The sequence below is a fragment of the Varroa destructor genome, unplaced genomic scaffold (genome assembly GCF_002443255.2).
Source record: "Varroa destructor unplaced genomic scaffold, Vdes_3.0 BEIS01000004.1, whole genome shotgun sequence".
Classification (NCBI taxonomy): Eukaryota; Metazoa; Arthropoda; class Arachnida; order Mesostigmata; family Varroidae; genus Varroa; species Varroa destructor.
In genome coordinates this window covers 33320691-33339139 of record NW_019211457.1, presented here as the reverse complement: position 1 = coordinate 33339139, position 18449 = coordinate 33320691, and the positions used below count along the sequence as shown (strand labels likewise).

General features: G+C 39.0%; 2 protein-coding genes and 2 long non-coding RNA genes across 5 annotated transcripts; 3 read left to right on the top strand and 1 right to left on the bottom strand.

Annotated features, from left to right (window-relative positions):
* The first annotated feature begins 532 nt into the window (after positions 1-532).
* Positions 533-3052, top strand: LOC111249870 (uncharacterized). The gene is made up of 3 exons (XM_022804308.2): positions 533-666; positions 1828-2027; positions 2499-3052. The coding sequence occupies exons 1-3, from the start codon at positions 556-558 to the stop codon at positions 2800-2802; spliced, it is 615 nt and encodes a 204-aa protein (XP_022660043.2). The 5' UTR covers positions 533-555; the 3' UTR covers positions 2803-3052.
* Positions 3053-4591: 1539 nt separating this feature from the next.
* Positions 4592-7853, bottom strand: LOC111249869 (uncharacterized). Its single transcript, XM_022804307.2, has 8 exons — positions 7719-7853; positions 6930-7078; positions 6322-6399; positions 5961-6054; positions 5637-5752; positions 5281-5474; positions 4876-5007; positions 4592-4729 (listed from the first exon to the last, which is right to left on the bottom strand). Exons 1-8 carry the CDS (start codon positions 7780-7782, stop codon positions 4654-4656), a joined length of 903 nt encoding a protein of 300 aa, XP_022660042.1. The 5' UTR covers positions 7783-7853; the 3' UTR covers positions 4592-4653.
* A 219-nt stretch (positions 7854-8072) lies between these two features.
* Positions 8073-12218, top strand: LOC147756108 (uncharacterized). Of its 2 annotated transcripts, XR_015326038.1 has the most exons (6): positions 8073-8234; positions 8596-8747; positions 9033-9154; positions 9816-10035; positions 10140-10304; positions 10576-12218. It is a non-coding gene; the product is annotated as an uncharacterized LOC147756108 (long non-coding RNA). The 2 variants fall into 2 exon arrangements; XR_015326037.1 differs by having other exon boundaries at positions 8073-8747; positions 9061-9154.
* Positions 12219-15863: 3645 nt separating this feature from the next.
* LOC147756107 (uncharacterized) lies at positions 15864-17858 on the top strand. The gene is made up of 2 exons (XR_015326040.1): positions 15864-16028; positions 16134-17858. It is a non-coding gene; the product is annotated as an uncharacterized LOC147756107 (long non-coding RNA).
* The last annotated feature ends 591 nt before the right edge of the window (positions 17859-18449 follow it).

Genomic DNA, 18449 nt, shown 5'->3' with positions numbered 1-18449 from the left:
TATATAATACTCATATAACCGTCGTGTAACTTAACTTGTACTACTTTGGTAACAAGGATAATTTTAAAATAGCTACCCATGACGCTAGACAACTAATAACGCTCATATCTGCTAGATAACGTTGAGCTAATGTACACCTTCCGACCACTTCCAAACGACATCTAATTTAAACCAATATAGTACCTAAAGTACTGGAACAGTAAATAAATGTACATCTTACTTATCGATGCATTGCTTTTGTAACGTCCGTCTTGCGCATGAACTAAGGGGTGTTAATGCTATAATCAGCTACTGATTGTACGACACGCCTGTTGAAACAAGTCACAAGGTCGGCTTGTTACGTAACTCGCTATGCCTGATAGAAACAACAATGGACGAAAACGTCTCTAATAATTATTATGCCACAATTCTAAAATTTTGACATGATATTATTTATGTGTCCTCTGTGGACATCGGAAAATTCGAGCAACCCTCACTTCAGAAACATAAGAATTACCGTATCGTTTTTCAGTAGCGACAATGATGTACTTTCTGCAGAATAGCACGCCTGATGGCATGTTTATTCGATTCAATGCATGCTTCACAAGTGGAGAACTCAAGGAGATGTACGATATATTTGAGAAAAACGAGACAGGTGAACAAAAACAACAGATCATCGCCAATGAGGTGCGCCATACGTAAGATCAGCGCTAGCTTCGTTTCTAAATTACCCATGTCTCTCCCTCAGGATGGTTAGAGGAAGAGAAAGGTGAACGGTTGTACTGTTCCGGGCCAATTAGGTCGGATTTGAAGCTAAGCTTAGACCTGAATCAGGTCTTCTCGAATGCGAAATTTCGTAGTAAGCACCCGTGACTTTCTCTACCTGAAGACTATTTGGGATCTGTTTTGCTACTATTTTTCAAACTTCGGTTTTCAAATCCAATCAAAATAGCCTACTTTATTGCGAAGAATAGAAAATAATATGTAAAATTATTCGTTTAGAAAACGGCCTGTTTGAGTCAAGGAATATTTGCTTAGTTCGGCAGTATCTTTGGTGAATCCGCATGAAGTCGTGTGGATTGTACTTAAAAATTACCTAGAGTAATTTCCCTTGACGGCAGACATATCGAGGAACAATTATATAGGCGCGCTACTGATATACCGAGTACAAACGAATACGAAACCTTACAGAGTACACGGACGTGGCTATGTAAAATTAAGTATTTTGTTTTAGATGTTGGTCTATATATGAAATATGCATTTTTGCTGGCACGAATCCTATCTTTGAGCCCTTCGATTTTAGTTGAGCTTAAATTACCTTTTAAATATCGCATCACTATTTCGCTGTGCCTCAGTTAAGCAGAATGTCTCCTTCATTTGGATTCGAACCTAGATTACCTCATATTTCTTTCCAAGCAGCAAGGATCTGAATCCTGCGGACTATGCCAGTTAGAAATAGATGGTTTGCAGGTACTTCATGTATTTCTTGTTTTTTTTTTTGTAGTTTTTTTGTAGGTATCCAGTCATTTATCTGTCGTATGGGAGAAAAACCGTCACCGTTAAGCCAGAGGCGTTCTAATACCAGTTAAACAATACTTTGGTTAGGAAAGCGTTCATGCGTAGTGTTTTTCAAAGTTGCTTTTCGTGGCACCACAGTTTTAATTTTCACTATTTATTTGCAATTTGTACATGGGTTTTTCTTAACACTACTCTAATTTTGGCCTAGTCTACCTTTCATTTCTAAAGGAAATTCTCTGAAAGATACTTTCTAAAGGAAAGATACGTAAAATAATAAGAAAGAAAAACATTAAATAGATTTTTCTTGTACTCTCGGTGATACTATTTCAGCTACGCTCATTTTTAAATGGCTTGCACCGTTTAAGCGGCCGCTTTGTCGTTGTGGTCGGAGAGCGATTCTGTGTTGAAGATGCAGACCCAAAACAACATTGGGATATGGCACTGTTTGCACAGTTTCAGCCTACGACAAAAAACCTCAATCCGCTGGACGTAGTCATCGTGAAAGGACTATTAAGAACGGGATCGCTGCCGTAAGTGACTTAACTAGCATAAAGTTAAGTAATTTTATGCTTTTTTTTTTAACTTTTTTTTAAAATTTAAGTAACGGTAAACATTAAGTAATGTTTACCGTTCGGAGCATTGTAATGGATAGAAGACAAATATCGCATTTGAACTTTTGGCTTAATACCATCGACTAGTGTGTAAAAAACGAAATACAAATTAATTCCCGTTATCGCTGATCAAAACTTGAAAGAAAAAAAGGAAAAATTTGCATTGTACGTTTCGGTGACGTCCTTACTTACCTTTACCTCCGATATAATATAACAGTACACATGACGGGCGGGTTTTATTTCGAACACTTTGGTTTTTGCCACGAATGCCTGCCTTTCCCATATTTCTTTGGGGAAATACAGCGTTGAAGCACGGGCGCTATCGTCTGTCACGCGGCGATTTCTTTCTCTTAATACACCTACTTTTCGTTTCTCATTTGAACCTATTAGGCCTGCAGAACATGATATTGGCATGCCATTCCTTCGGTTGCCCATTTTACAAACAGACCTGCCAAGCTCGTTCCACTCAGTAGTGCGTTCGCTGCTAGCGTCCAGCAGCTCAGCACAAGGGTCTATATGTGATCGGATTGCGCGTGACATCGGACATTACCTCAATCAAGTCTTGTCCACTTTTCGAGTTCTTGTTATTGTAGGCCAATCCGTGAGTGTCTTGCCGCCTTCAGAGCGTTACGTCATCTATTGGGGTACTGCAGACGGTCTGACTGTGTTCGTAGTTCAGCTAGGTCGGATTTAAAGGTAGAAAATCGCTCGCACGTGATATTTATGCTACCTCGGTTAAATTGCTAAACAGTTAGGAATACTCTTGTTTATCTATAGTTAACCGCGAGGTTTAGCTATTCTGTTAATTGTTTTAGCGAATAACAACGACAATATTACAGGACTATGCTACCATACCTTCTCATATGTTCTAGGCAATCTGTATGCCATTTGAACTGTAATTTTGAATGCTAAACTCACCGGATGTCATAATAAAAATGTTTGCTCTTTTGTAACAAGTTGATCATTCCGCAAATTGGTCCTTTCGAATTATATTACATAGTAATATATACATATTACTCCCTTTATATGTATATATTACGATATATTATATTGCAATTATGTCGCTGTACCTGGCAAAATGAAGAGTTACCGTTTCGATCGGTTTCGTGCCAAGGAGCGTAAATTCGTTCTCTTAATAAATTTTCAGCTAGTCGATCGCACCTTTATCTAGCTTAGAAGTTTTGTAATGACTATCATCAGTGTGTACATGTTACAAGATCAGTTTAGATTGTCTTATTGTAATAAAAATTGTTGATGAATTTTGGACAGGTAACTCGTACAAATACGGCAAATAGATGCCTTGCGAAAAATTGGGCTGTCTAACCCAGTCTAAACGAACATGGTTTGTGTCACTGAAGTCGATCCCTAAATATCTGATTGCATGTCAGTGTCTTAGGCAAATCGTTCTCACCTCACAGTTTCGTTCCTCAACTTAGTTATATTTGTCCTCACATGTCCTAAACATGTCCTCAGCGTCGCAATTTTTACACCCCTACCCAAAGATAACGGTGAAATTGCACTACAGTTAAGTCTTCCTTCACCAGTGCTATATATATACATATATATTCTTTCATGCTGTCTAAAATATGGCAAAATATGGCATGTTGTGTGCGAGTATGTACACAATATACTCTACGGAATTCGCTACGTAAGCACTTAGCTTGAAAGATAGTTTTCATGTTAAGGACTTCCTAGGCAATTCCCATGCAAAAGAGCCGAAATACACATTTGTATACCAGGACATTCTGGACAAAAACTAGCTTACAGCGGTTTTAACGCATGCGTGAAGCTCACTCTATAGAGGGTAAAAATTCCACTTAGGTCTACTAGCTGTCGTACAATGAAAGCGCCTACCTCATTTCATTAAAAAAAATCCGAGTTCCTTTCGATTGTTTCCAAGGGACTTAAGGCCTAGAAGTACGGAACTGTATGTTGCAAGCAACAACAATCTCCTTCTGTAAGTTAAGCCTTATTAAAAATTAAAACAAGCCTTATTATTATTATTATTATTATTATTAGTAGTAGAAGTAGTAGCAGTAGTAGTAGTAAATTATAGTTCGAGTTGTGGCAAAAACAGCGTTGCAAACAGGATCCTCTAGTCGGTGGACTTTGTTTCTAGCCGGGGTAAGACCCACTTTCTTGATTATGCTTCCTCCTACACCGATAAGCTCTTGCAGCTATGTAAGCTATATTTAAATTTTTTGACATTTAGTTTGAAGAAAGAAAAACGACTTTGGATCATTGGCTCTAATTCTACAGATAGGTAATTAAAGTGCTTTAGCTTCAATAATACCGTCAAGAGTGGTCAGATTCGTTCCTACATCGATCGAGGAGAACCTGTTTAGCTCGTCACCTCTTTTGCCTTGAAAACATCAGTTATGGGAACGTAGACACGAATTTAATGACACTTATCTATAATTAATGATGTTGCAAATGCGTCTATTATTTAGGCGTTCTTAACAAATGAACGAAATAGACTAATATACAATAGAGCTATAAAATGCTTGTTTATTAGTTCATGGTATTTTTTTGTATAGAGGCGTGTTTACTGGAGATTAAAAATGTCAAGCTTGATAGGTTGGGGCAGATCGGTGATTTCTCTACGGCAACGCGGTCCAAAACTGCAATGCAACAAGTTGATGGTTTTTTTGGGGTTTTTTATGGTTTTGAATTTAAGTTTGGAAAAGATTCTATTTTGTTATGCGAATGCAATCGTTTTTACAATGCTTTTATTGTGATAAAAACACTTTGCCCAAAAAGATCTTACCCGAAGGTCGTTGAAGTTGGGATGCACGTAGGACAGCCGCGTCGATCGACAGGGTTTAGTTCGTCACGTGCCGTAGGTGCAGCACAACATTTGTTGGGTATTATAGGACACGACTTTTTGTCACAGAACTTTCTGTAAATCAACGAAGTAGTATTGTGTGAATAGCATTATAAAGGAAATATCAAGCGTGAGAAACTACCGCCACTTAACCTGTACTATGATAGAGGCTATCAGTCAATATGATATGATCGCCTGGGCGAGAGCCTTTCAATTTTTTCGCACAGACTAGATTTTCCCATTTATTTTTTTAACAATTTTCTTTCTTAAACGAAACGTTACACGAAAATACAGGATTTTTCATATTATTACCCAACGAAATGCTAGAAACGTTACAAGGACACTCACTTAAAATAGTCTGTATTAATCATGTATCCGCGGCGACCCAGCTGTTCATTTGCTCGAATCTTTTCGCCGACCCTGCACCATTTCTCCCGTAGGTTTTGCTCGTTTTGGAGACAATCTTCACAGTCGCAGAGTTTGGCAGACTTGTACAACGCGTACGATGCACATCTTTGATGAAGTCCAATTTCACGCATTGCCTGTCTCGTTCGAATATCGACCAGTAGACCAAATGACAACGTATCTACCTAATGTTACTTTCGATTTACTGACGTTCGTGCACGAAAACCAATTAAATGAATACGAGTATTTTACTAAGTAAGCCATTTGGCCATGTTAGTGTGTTATCCGTTGCCTCCTACCGTATCAAAAGCCTCATACATATCTCTCCAGTTAGCCCCTTTGGGCGGTGCCGTTTGTGCGGCCTCGTACTCTGCTAGAAGGCAAGCGGGGTTGTGTCCCTTCGTGGTTGGCTGGGCTGTAATGCGCGATTCACAATGGGATCAAGGCTCGTTAGGATAAAGCGACCTCTAATCGGAAACTAATACAGAGTTGTCGCTCGGACATGGTACTGTAATACATACTACTACTATATAGGTGCGTTCGCTATTATTTATATAAAGTTGTTAAATCGATCGTTGTCAAATAACAATAAATACTAATTGGCGCCAATTGGTACGATATACATTTAGCAGCCGGAAGACATAGCGGACATCCTTTGCCATATTTCGGTGACGAATCCGATGGATTACAACACTGATTCGGAATATTTGGACAGATCTGTAAAACGAAATGATTCATGTATAAATGGAAGGAATTTCGTCAAATCAAATAGGATTATTAGAATAAGCTTCAACGATTTTTGGCTATATTTTTTTAGAGCAGGAATATGTTTAATGTCTCCAGCTGTATCTTGAGTACTTGTCCATTACTACCTTGTTTACTCTATTAGTAACGATGATTGATCAAGGATTTTAAATCCGTACAATAACTGATAATAAAAATATAAAGAATATATAAGGAAAAATAATATAAGGCCGTACTTACTGCTTTCGATGTGCAAACGTTGACCAAGTTCCCGTTCAGGTGATCGGCCTTACCCTTCTTCCGTGCTTCTTCAAAGAACTAAAACCCGTTAACAATAGAAATAATCCAAATGTGAAGTTACCTGTACACTATATAATGAAATAAAATTTGTTATTGACATTAAAAGCAAGATATTGAATTGACTAAAAAACTACTTGAGCCTCATTTTATCAGCCTCAGATTATTAAACTTAGCTCAGATAGTGGATTACCGTTTGCACAATTTAGGGTGGGCGCTGAGGGTTGAATGTTTGTGGTCTTACCATAATAACCTATGCCTTTGAACGATACTTCATCTGTATTTGTTCACAAGTAGTTGAGAGATAAAATCGATGTTTTTTAGTCTGGCAGGTTGGGTTCAATTCCGCGAAAGGCTAAATATTTTGAAGGCTATGGTGTTTCTAATGATAAGTGAATCTCATGACCTTTGTGCAGCCAAAATGAAAACCCATTTTGAAAAAGGATGTATGTATTATGTACATATGTTTATTTCGTTCTAATCCTAGCTACGAGATAAAAAAAGGAAAGCGGAGAGAACATAACGCACGGACCCATGTAAGGAAGGCTTACTTTACACATACGATCCTTGAAGTTTGGCGTGTCTCTGTTGCACGCCATGCAATCACAGGCTGTAATCGTCTCCTTAGATACATACGGAAGGCAGCTGAAAGTCAAATTGTTGGCAGTGTACAACCGCAAGAGGTCGTGGTCCAACGCGCCTGATCGGAAACGGATGAATTTAAATTCATATTGAACTACCGTTATATAAAGATCGCGCCAATGTACCAACAGAAGTAAGTGCTTGTCCTGCTCAAAAGTCGCCATTAATCTAAGTGTAACTACAACCGAAGTTATGAGTTACTGCAAAAACACATTCTTCTAGGCGGTAATTGAAAGAAGCTAACGCCCTTAGAAATTTTATTCCTACAAGGCGTGCATGTTTTTGTGAATGTTATAGAGTTGCGGACGGCGGACTCCCCATTTGTGCTGAACTTGTTCTTAAAGACACTGCTCTATTCTGAAAAACAGATAAACTTCTACTTTAGGGAAATATAATTGGACACTATCCACAAACGATAAAAAAAATTATTTAATTTCACTACAGCATCACAAAGTAGGCATGTATATAAAAAAAATCTCGTTTCTTTAATTTGTGGCTTTGCGCGATACGGTTGCAAATGAAATATGCAAGCATAAAGTTATGGTAGGCACAAACTTTCTAAAAACTCCGTATGTAACGATATAAATGGTGCGCATATCTGCGTACCCCAATTAGTGTTACTTTCATTAGCGATTGATGTGACTTACGCTTTTTTAGTGCAAGAACACAATGATAGCTTAATTAAGTGTAAAATTTACCATGAGCAAGATGCAGTAAGCTTACTAGGGCGACGACACCAAACAATATCAATTTATCAGCCATCACTAGCGCGAATACGGCCGGAACCGTGAACAGTTGCGAAGTGACAAAACAGCACAATATGGAAACGAGCGTACGGCCCAACAGTACGCGTCTTGGTAGGCGAGAATGAGACACGGCGGACGTGTTTCACCAACGAGCGCAAGCAGTCGAAAACAGACCCAATTACTGCGTGAATCGTAGCGCTACTACAGCGATACCGACAAAAACCTTTAGACTCACAACGAGACGTCGATAACGTATTTAAAAAGGAAACACGGAGCGTCAGATCAAAAATGATACGGCGCTGCGGGGTCAAGATTGGCTTCCTTTTTCTATGATGTGCCAATATTGTGCTATACTGATGCGCTGTTTCCAAGTGTCCAAACAAGACCACAGCATCGTCAACGTTTTCAAACAGTAGCCTCTGAAAATAATGTTGACATTACATATGGTGAAGGGAGCCTTTCTATCAGGTGCTACGATTAGAAACTGTGGTCAATTCTTTTTCGTACTGATTAAAGCGTAGATATTTGGCTCATTTCAAGCTGCAGGTAGCGGCATGGCGATGAAACAAACTAACAGCTTGAAGAAAATTAAGCATGCCGTTAATTGGTTATTATTATTAAATGCGCATCTGTAGTTTCTAAAATTCGAAATAAAAACGATTCGTAGCTTCTAAAATTTCAAATAGCATGTTGATATGCATATCAAGCACACTAATGATCCTTTCTTTTGTGATATTGTTACCGTTATCATTGTTGGGGCCAATGAGGTCTACAGTGACGTCCTTTCAATATTTTGTGAAAAATGACGAAATCTGAATGCTATATTTAGGTTTCTAAAGGCCTGCCTTTTTAAACGAGGTATGAAATGTGACGGCCCATTTGACTAAGGACACTGAAGCAATCCGAAAGGTGCAACTCAATTTTTTGAAACAGTGCCACGGGGTGCAGTGTTTTCCGCTATAGAACCCTTCGCAAGCAAATGTGAGAACTGCATAAATAAGTATTATAAGTCGGGTAAACTGGGACGCGAATCCTTTTTTTTTTTGCTTATGCTAAACAATTTGAGAGACAAGTGTCGTATCGTATGAAGTTCGTAGAACAAAGCGTACCAATTAACATAATAATTTATTGTGTCCGGTACAATAATTTAAGAATTTATTTCCTTGTTTTTATTGAGTTGTTATCAGATAATATTTGTTGACGACTCTTGAGTGTTCATCTACGTTGGACGAGAGACACCTTTAATAAAAATGATATTCCTATTAGTTTCGCAATTGTCATATCATCATTGCAGGCATTAGAACCCTACCATGATATATTCTCTTTTGGATTCGACCTTCTACAGAAGCTAATAATAACAAAACTGAAACGCCGGCAAGCGCAGTCAGGTAAATGTCGATATAAGATGACCGACGAAACCAAACATCGATTTGTACATTAATGTGAAGGACATTTAACAGAGCTTAAAGGTGATCAGGTCAAATGCACGTTCACTGTTTCATTAGTTCTATACTTTGATCATGGCCTTGCGTCAGTACAAAACACAGACATGATAAATAGGTGCGAAAGAGCATATCAAATACGTACCATCGAGCGACCTTATGCCCATTGACTTAGTGAGATTCAAATATGGCCTTAAACAGTGTTTGGCTAACAATTGTGCTCTCCATAGAGAGCTTGTGTGTAGGCTACTAAATGATACTATACTGTAAGCACGGTATCAGTCGTATGGCAAATATTTAACCCATATCGTATACGATAGTACTAATATGTGATACCGACTTTAGCTTGGAATTTGTGCTATATAAGCAAGATTTCTGCTAGATCGTCGTTATCGGAACAGCGCGCAAATCAAATTGAGAAATAAAACAAGAATAAGTTTACCCACAGATTATCTATTTTTATCGTTATTGTTATTAGCTATTCGCACACAGTTTAACAACTGTGTGCGAATAGCTAATAGTCCAACCAATGGCGGCAACTGAAGGGGTTTAATGGCTTAGACCGGCGATTTAGTCCTGGTTATTTGCTATGGCACTTGCTTTTCAGTAAATTCGTGAATAGCCTTTCTTGGGTGGTTCAATAACTCTCAACGTGGCTCTTTACGTGGCTTGCACTGACAATAGCGTCGTCTGCTCTGAGCCCTTCGGCTACCCTAACCATATCCGGAAACTGCGTAGCCTCATATTCGATCTTCGAACCTGTCTTTCATCTCAATATCAAATACGCCATGTCTCGAAACTCGAGGAGGATTCTCAACCTATTAAGAGTAATATATAATTTTAATACTCGACCATCAATATCAAGGTTAGCCGTAACGAACCAACCGCGTTGTTACAATGGTTTTATTATTTCGCTTTATTTTTTTTACAGCTCTGTCCTTCTAACTATTCGACTCTACTGTTACTCTCCATGTCCTAGCCGTCGGGTGACTGTGTAGAAAATGCCCCATGGCAGTAGGTTAACTCTCTCGTGCTGCCATCTCATTGAACCGTTCGCGGTTCTACCGTCTAGCCAGTGCCTCCTTGCTACCTCAAGGTACAACTTTCAGCCTATTATGTAAAGCTTTATTTAGAATTTTCACAAATTCTCAACCGCTATTGTGTTAGCTGCTGAAAAGTTTTCCTTCAGACTACATTAAAACCTCTAACACAGTTTCTTATATTCGGTGCATTATGCATAGAGCCATTTTCTCAGATAGTGAACAAGCGTATAGTCACATACACACACTGACACGCTTACGTATATATATATCCGCTTAAAAGAATGGAAACGAAATTTTTACTAATAAAGTTCTCCTTGGTTTTAGGGAAATATCCCGCCAGTGAGGTGCTACTATCCGAGGCAGATGGCTCGATGATTTAGTCGCTATCGTACGTAGTAGTAGTAGTTGTTGACTCGGTGGGATGGGCGGCGCTTTAGTCACGTTCGATCTAGTTCATGTACGCTTAAAGCGCCCTGCCGGCTTAGTGGAATTGATCTATAGGTGGTGATTCTGAAAATGACACTTTATGAGGACGTCACTGTTTATTACGAGCCAGCCTAGAGCTGTCAGTCTACTTGTATTCAAACTGACCCAACCTGTGCTTAACACGAACAAATTTAGATCAGTTGAAATTGCACTAAGCCTTATTTTAAGTAAGAACTACGGGTAAGCCATTTACAATCTGGGTGATCTTTTTAACAGATACGACATAGGATTTTCGGATAACATGTAATAATATTTCCTGTGAAATCAAAATGACCACAATCGCCAACTAGATTCGATTCAATCGTCGTCGTCGTCGTCACGAAGTGTGACTTAAGTAACACGATGGTAGATTATGAAATTCTACACAACTGAAATTCCCTCTGAACGGTGCGCCGTCCATATAGACAGTTCTGATACACCAAGCAAACTTGGCATCCAACAGTTCTCACTCTGTAACCGACTGCGTATCTGCAGTATACTTCTTACCTGTTTAGTGCTAATATAGACTATGCACTCGGATCCGTTGACCTTGCGGCTAGTCGTCTAATAGGAAGGAAATTCTTTCTAGTAATGGACGCGGCAGTTCCTCGATTGCCTGCAATGTTATAAGAGAGCATATGCCAATCACATGCGAAAGGCCATCAGTATGCATTGAACCTCACCTACAGGCTTTCTACGAATAAAGCTGACGCTTTAATACTTCACACGCTACAAGGTTACTGCAAATTATTGACGGAATTATTGAATCCTGACTCCTGGCTAGATGATCTTATTCTATGCAATCTGCTGCTTCTGGGACGCAATAGACGTCCTTGTATCGCTATTGACTTGAAAGATCCAGTTTATTACGTTCGTGGACATCCTAGACGGATAGAAATTCGTAACAAAATGCACACGCTAAATAACTACCAAAACAGTAAACATAGCAATAAACCAAATAAAAGCATCTGCTTCTAGCTGATCTATTTTTGCCTGCTACGGCTGACTATGGCACTGTCTGAATGTCTTCTAGTGGACGCAAAGCGCAGATGAACCAAAGCTCTATTTTGCGCGATCCTATTATCTAAGGTTAGGGGACAAGCGGCTTATTACAGTATAATAAGTTCTAATAATAAGAATAAGTTCTAATTGTCGGCGAGAGCTTCTGGAATTTTTTTAATAAACAAAACATTACTAAAGATGTATTTTACCTTTTAAATTGCAAAATGCTCGCGAAAAGATGGTTTTCAGCTCAAGTGTATCTCGGCTCGAATGATCCCGAATAGACTTTTTTATATCCTGGCCGCCGCGGTTGGAAACTGGATAAGGCTCTGAGCTTACAAGCACAAAGTTTTAAGCTGCATTTATAGCTTTAGACAAATATTTTTTTCAACAATATTTGAATTCATAGTTATGTACAATTGCGTTTAATCAGTGTGAACAGCATTACATATAATCAATAGTTTCAAGTTAGTCTAACTCTGTAAGTTGCAATAAAGTTCAGTCGCAATGAGACTATTCACATAAATAATCGCTTCGTTTATTTTAAGGAGAAAGCCGGTAAAGGCAAGTGTGAAATACGCATTCGTTGGTGCTATCCGTAGAAATCTATGTGTAAAAAACTAATGCTTGCTGTTACACGGTGGCGAAGTATCATCGATTACTTGATTGATCAGACGTCGACAGTAATTTGCTTTCCTGAAGACAAACTTAGGTGTTCACAACGCATCTTCAATTACTGTCAAAAACTATTACTTCTGCGTATGGCAGTGCAAGCCACTCCAATATTATCCGCAAGGCAGTCACTCGATTTACGTAGAAAAAGGAATGACAGCAGTTAATCAACTATGCTACCATATCCCAACTCCCTTTTCCCAATCGCAACACGTGTTTTTAAAACGAAGTTCCTACGTGGGAGTCCGACGACATGATGATGCTTACCACAATTGCTCAGAATAGTATAATATATATAAATACAGAAAAATTTCACATTCTATAAGAGAAATTAATGACTAAATGGCTTCGAACAACCTATAAATTCGGGCTAACTATCACCAATAAAGTGTATATTTCGGCCTTTACAGTAATTTGATGTCATGCACGGGCGTCCCAACTGCTTACGTTCAGTAGCAGTCTTTTGCAGGGAAGATGTGTGCGGCCTGATTTAGCACGTTCTCCAATTAGGGTAAGAAAAAACGTCATGCATATACGACACAGACTAGATTTGGCATATGGAGGGCTCGACAATACTGCTTTTGAGCTTTTCGAGTCCAAGCTTTTCAGAGGAACGACTCGCTGACATTCGTAATTTCAACGCAAAAGCGGTCAAATATGCATCTAGGGCACAGATTCGGTCGTGTGTTTTGTTGTATATATAACTACAAATAATGCTTTGGTACACCGACGAGCGGGTTTTGCTGGCAAAATGTTGAAATCACAGTACTCTGTAAAATGGCATTGTCTATTCTACACCATCACGTAGAGCAGAGGCTGTCAAATTTAACTATACTTTCTATAGCTGTTAAAATAGCGTGTCTCCTTATCGTACATACATTCGCAGTCTTGAAAGTCCAGCTTTAATGCTATTGAAATAACACTTGATTGTAGCTTTCACACTGATACGCTTTACGCTTGGTCCTTTCACCACATGGCTAGAGACCTATCATGTGTATATGTACCTTCTGTGGCTCATAGATTCTACTGGTATTTTGTTAAATGTTACTCGGCTGCTACTGCAGGGGCTATCGCCGACGATCGAACTACTCGACATTGTAGACAGTTATTCTACTTATACGTAGACAATAGCTATTGGAATCAGGTGACCACCTGAAATATCCTGTTTTCAATTTTGCTCAGTTTTTCTGTCCCAACAAAAATCTCTGGTGTTTTTCGAGACATTCGGTGGACGGTGATGAGCTTATCTTGAATATGAACGCGTAAAGGCTTTGATTGAAAACCATTGGAATAGGGCCAGCTCAGTGTGTTAAGCAGCGGGTTGCATTGCTTCAGGTTCAACGCTAACTGAGTGCGAAGGTTTTCCCCAGGAAAATGTTTTCCCGTCCCGTACCATTACGCCGTATCGTCATTTTTCACACAGGAAAAACAGATGCTGTAAAATAATTAAATTATGCAAGAAAATAATTAAATTACGCAAGAAATCCGCATGCAAAAAAAAATAGTAAACAACTTGTGATCCTCAGCTTTTGTAATCATGCCAGAGAACCCGCTGAAGTCGGTCTGTTTTGCATGATTTGAGCTATAGTGGAAAAACGCCTGCTATAATGCTGTCAATTCTTACGAGAACCAGGTTATGATAACGATGGAATATATACTACATATGAATCTTTCGAGACGGCTTTGCAATACAGATTGTTTTAATATCTATCGCCTATCGTATGTTGCATATGAATTTTTCGTACATAGAACGCTGACAGACTCAATGTTCTTGCCAAAAGTTAAACTTAGTTTCGGGATAGACAGAGTTCATAAGCCCACCGCTATACACGGGTGCAAAAATCGAAGACATAGCTCTAATTTTGTGACTGGGTTTCTTGTGGCTTGAACGAGGTCAGGCCACATTAGTGCAACTGATGGGGGACACGTTGCTTAATTTTAATGTACATGTGTTATGGATTAAAATTCGTAAACTTACATCTTCAGTAGTTTTCTAGCTATTCTTACAGTAAGGTTCAGTTAAGCGATTATTGGAAATTTCGGAAATGAGGATGTTTGTCCGGTCCGGAATGAGGAACGGTCACCTTCTAGAATGCCACGACGCTTACATTCATGTGAAAATTTTCTGATTTGTGCTGCTTCTACCGCCGGCTATCTGAAAAAGTGATCTTCGCGACCATCCGGTACATTCAAAAAAGGCAATGAATATACCGCCTTATTGCGTGATCCCTTCCCCGAGGCATTATTTATTAAAATAGCAGCATAAGGAGAATCCACAGGTGTATCAATTGCTTCATGTTTTATTTTCTGTTTTCTTAACTGAACGGTTGCGTACAGGTTTGCGGCGATTCAACTGCTTCTAGAGGCCCAGCTCTCAAGGTTGTGTTCCGGGCAGGCACGGTACAATTGAAATGTTGCGCCTAAAACAATGTCAAGTAGGCGAAGATTGTGGGAAACGATGCAAAGCGCGGCTCAAAAATATCCAGTAGTGAAAAGCTCAATCCTAATATGTCAACTTAGACAAATGTCGTTGCATCGATATTTCGTCAAAAGAGATGCACGCGTTTTCATTCATCGCCACGTACTTGAGTGTCGTTGGCCTGTTGCCAAACAGCAGTTCCATATTGGTACTGCTACTTCAAAATCTCCCCTTTTTTTTTTCCAAGATAAAGGCTCTTTTCGCTAACTTCTTGCTGTCCTTGCCACCATATCTGAAGTAAAGTACCCGAAATCGTTGAGCTCACCAGGAAGGCTGAACCACCAAGCCAGTCAATTAGTAACAAATCCTTATAGATGTAACACTCTCATATCAGAGCAGCGAATCAAAAACTACAGCCACGAAGACGAAAATATGATAGTCCTTTTTTTAGACTGACTTCATCTAAATCCTGTTTACCCCCCTTGGGACGACCTGGATCGACGTACCTTGTGACTCACGTTGGTCGACCACAAGCGATACAGCATAAGTCGTGCCAACGTTGACACAATGACGGCAAATGCAGGTCTATTGCAAGTAACAATACTAGTGTGTTGACCCTATGTAATCTTACTGCAGTGAAGTGTTGAAACTCTTTTGAAGGTTCTCTCATCTTGGCAAGTGGCCCAGCTTAAGAACCTGTTATGTAAAGCCTTCATCTAATCTGCCTAGACACTTTTCGCCTGCTAACCCTAAATAAAATGCGTCACCCAAGAAATCATTTCTACTTCTACATCTAACCCTCTCGGTAGCAGACAATCGTTAGTTGTAGAATTACTTTAAACGTTCGCGATAACTAAAGGCCGCTTCCACGACAGGTTTCACCAAGCAGCAATGATAGGTCAGAACGCACAGTCATTCCTCTTACGACGATACGCTAGTTCTCTCTCTCTCTCTTTCTCTCTCTCTCTCTGTCATTAACTCGAAACGTTGTCCTGCTTGGTGCTAAATTAATTTCACGGGACAGATAGCAAAACAGCACTGGCTAGGTGCCGAAATGAAACGGTAATTATAAGCGGGAAAGCACAACTGTTATGGTGGATGAATGCAATAGAGATGTCTAGTCTGACAAACATGTTACCTCGGTCACACTGGTAGCTAGTTAGCTCGTATGGACGTACTCGATTGTGTGGCAGTGCGAAAGATGGTTCCTGTCCCGCAGGTTTGTCGTCTTTATGGCGTACTCATTGAAACGATTGATGAAAAAACGTTGTTACACACAACTGTTATGGGAAGACAACTGAACATTGGTTCTTTTTGTTGGTAGGTTCCTCGTGGCACGCGAACTCCGTCACAGCCGATGAAGACATAACCAGCAATGACCTTCGCTCTGCGCCTGCTGTTGGCTTCAGCTAATATACAATAGGGTCAATATGAAAAAAAGTTAACTCAGTGTCTAAAGTTGTTTACCGTTTATATGCTCTGCGTTTGTTACTAAGAACGTCTCTATTAAATAAATAAACAGAATATAGGATAAAAGAATAGAAGAACTGCAAGGGGTAGCCTACGAGGCCCAATGTAGTAGTACAGTATTGAAGAGAACAGCCGAGGTTATAAAGTGGAAATAAGAAAAAACAAAAGATAGACCCTTAGATAAAAAAAAAAAAGTAGGTTTACACAAGCATAGACTTGACAAGTGAATAGGTGTTAGTTACTTGAGTCCAAGAAAGGTGAGCAGGTAACGATTTCTAAAACGCATTGAAATTTCTATATATATTTTGATAGAATCTTAAGAAATATATAGAACTATCGATTATTGAAAATATGTATAAGGATAATATGAATAATTATACGAAAATGTCTGACGTACCCTTTGTTGCAAGCAGTGCAAATTAGTACAACTCCCTTGTAGACCTTCTAACCAAAAAAATCAAAGTTTTGAGCTCTGATGCTTCATACTGCGGTTAGGTATTAGTTCTACTTCTATATTTAGCTCGTTGAAAAATCTACCCTGCTGAAGCAGCAAACTATTTTCAATAGATACATTTATAGGACCATGGCTTTTCTAGAAAATGCAAGAGCGCCTTTCAAATGCAAAACGTTTCAATAGAACATCAACAAGATATCGAATAATCAAAAAGAAATACTTAAACGTGGAGGACGCTGTTATTATGTTATTACGCTTACCCCTCGTAACACTGTCACTGAAGGCTTCGACGAAATGCCAAGTCTACTGCAATACTGTAAAAGTGCATTCATTCAACCTGTAACTGGTAGCACCTTCATCAACACACAAGGAGAAATGCATCTAGATTTGCAGGATTCTTTAAAATTTGCAGCTTAAAAAAATTATACAAGTTTAGCAATGAGCAAAAGAAATTCAATTGGATTCCACATTGTCTTCCATTAATAGTGTCCTGTTAATCTTCCCGATATTTTGACAACGCTTCTTGCAATGACGGTCACTCGCCCTGCGAGAATACTATTGACCTATTTCGTGAATTTTTTTCCGTATTTGGTTATGGTTTTTGAATACATTTTTTTCTTCTCGCGAACAATATTCGAAAACGTAATTTCATTCAAAGTCGATCGGCGGATAACCAGCTCTTGAATTTTAGACATGACTGTGTTTTCGCAGACAATCCGAGTCACCTCTTTAGACTCCTTGGCGTATCTTTTGCTTTCATAGGGCTTGTATAAAGTGAATCGTTAGCTCCGTTGCGAGAACACAACCGATAGGTATTGAGTCTAGAATTGCATCTTGGTGCAAAAGTTATCTCAGGAATGAACTTCCGACAAAAGAGTGAAATCATTTTTTCAAACCTGGAGCTTGCACCAAGTTCCACACAATTCACACTTAGTATATACAATCTACTAATCTGACATGTGTAGACACCCATTCGTGTGATATGTAGACACAACTACTGGCTGAATGCTCGTAGCTTTTACAGGGTAGTCGAAATGGGGAACAATAAATTTCAAGGAACGTTGGGCCCTGTCAAGAATAAAACTTTTTCCAAGAAATACCTTTTCTTCAAGTTTTCTAAACGGTTGCCCTTCTTCTTTTATTTTCGCATTAATAATACTCTTTGAACATTTACGGAACAATTAATACAAATACACTAAGTGTCGAACTAATAAATAATAAAAAAAATAAATAAAAAAATAATAAAACAACCACCAGGTTGCGTAACTTTTAGAGATGTTTCGTTTACAGCCGCCTGCCTACACCCAGATCCGAGTACTCGCCACCGTAGTAAAAGGCAGCACACGCTTAGTTCACACCTTACGTTCTTCTTAGTTCTAGGCCCATACTCAATACCATTTCGGCTCCAAGGAGAAGCTGAATTTCTTTATGCTTCCAACTGCAAAAGCCGTATGGTTAACTACACGATGTAAATGACTGCGTTAAATAAATGATGGCTATTAAGTTAGATACTTTGGCAGATTATATTCATTACATGTGAACCGTCGTTTGTCGGGCTCACTCCAGCAATTGTAATGACTGCCACTACATATCGGGACGTATACACATCTGGCATACTAGCATCATATATACATATGTAAATTTTACCGTTTCAGTTTATTCTAACGCTTCTTAAACTTATTAATCGCTTTACATTTATTGCACTTTCAACAAGCA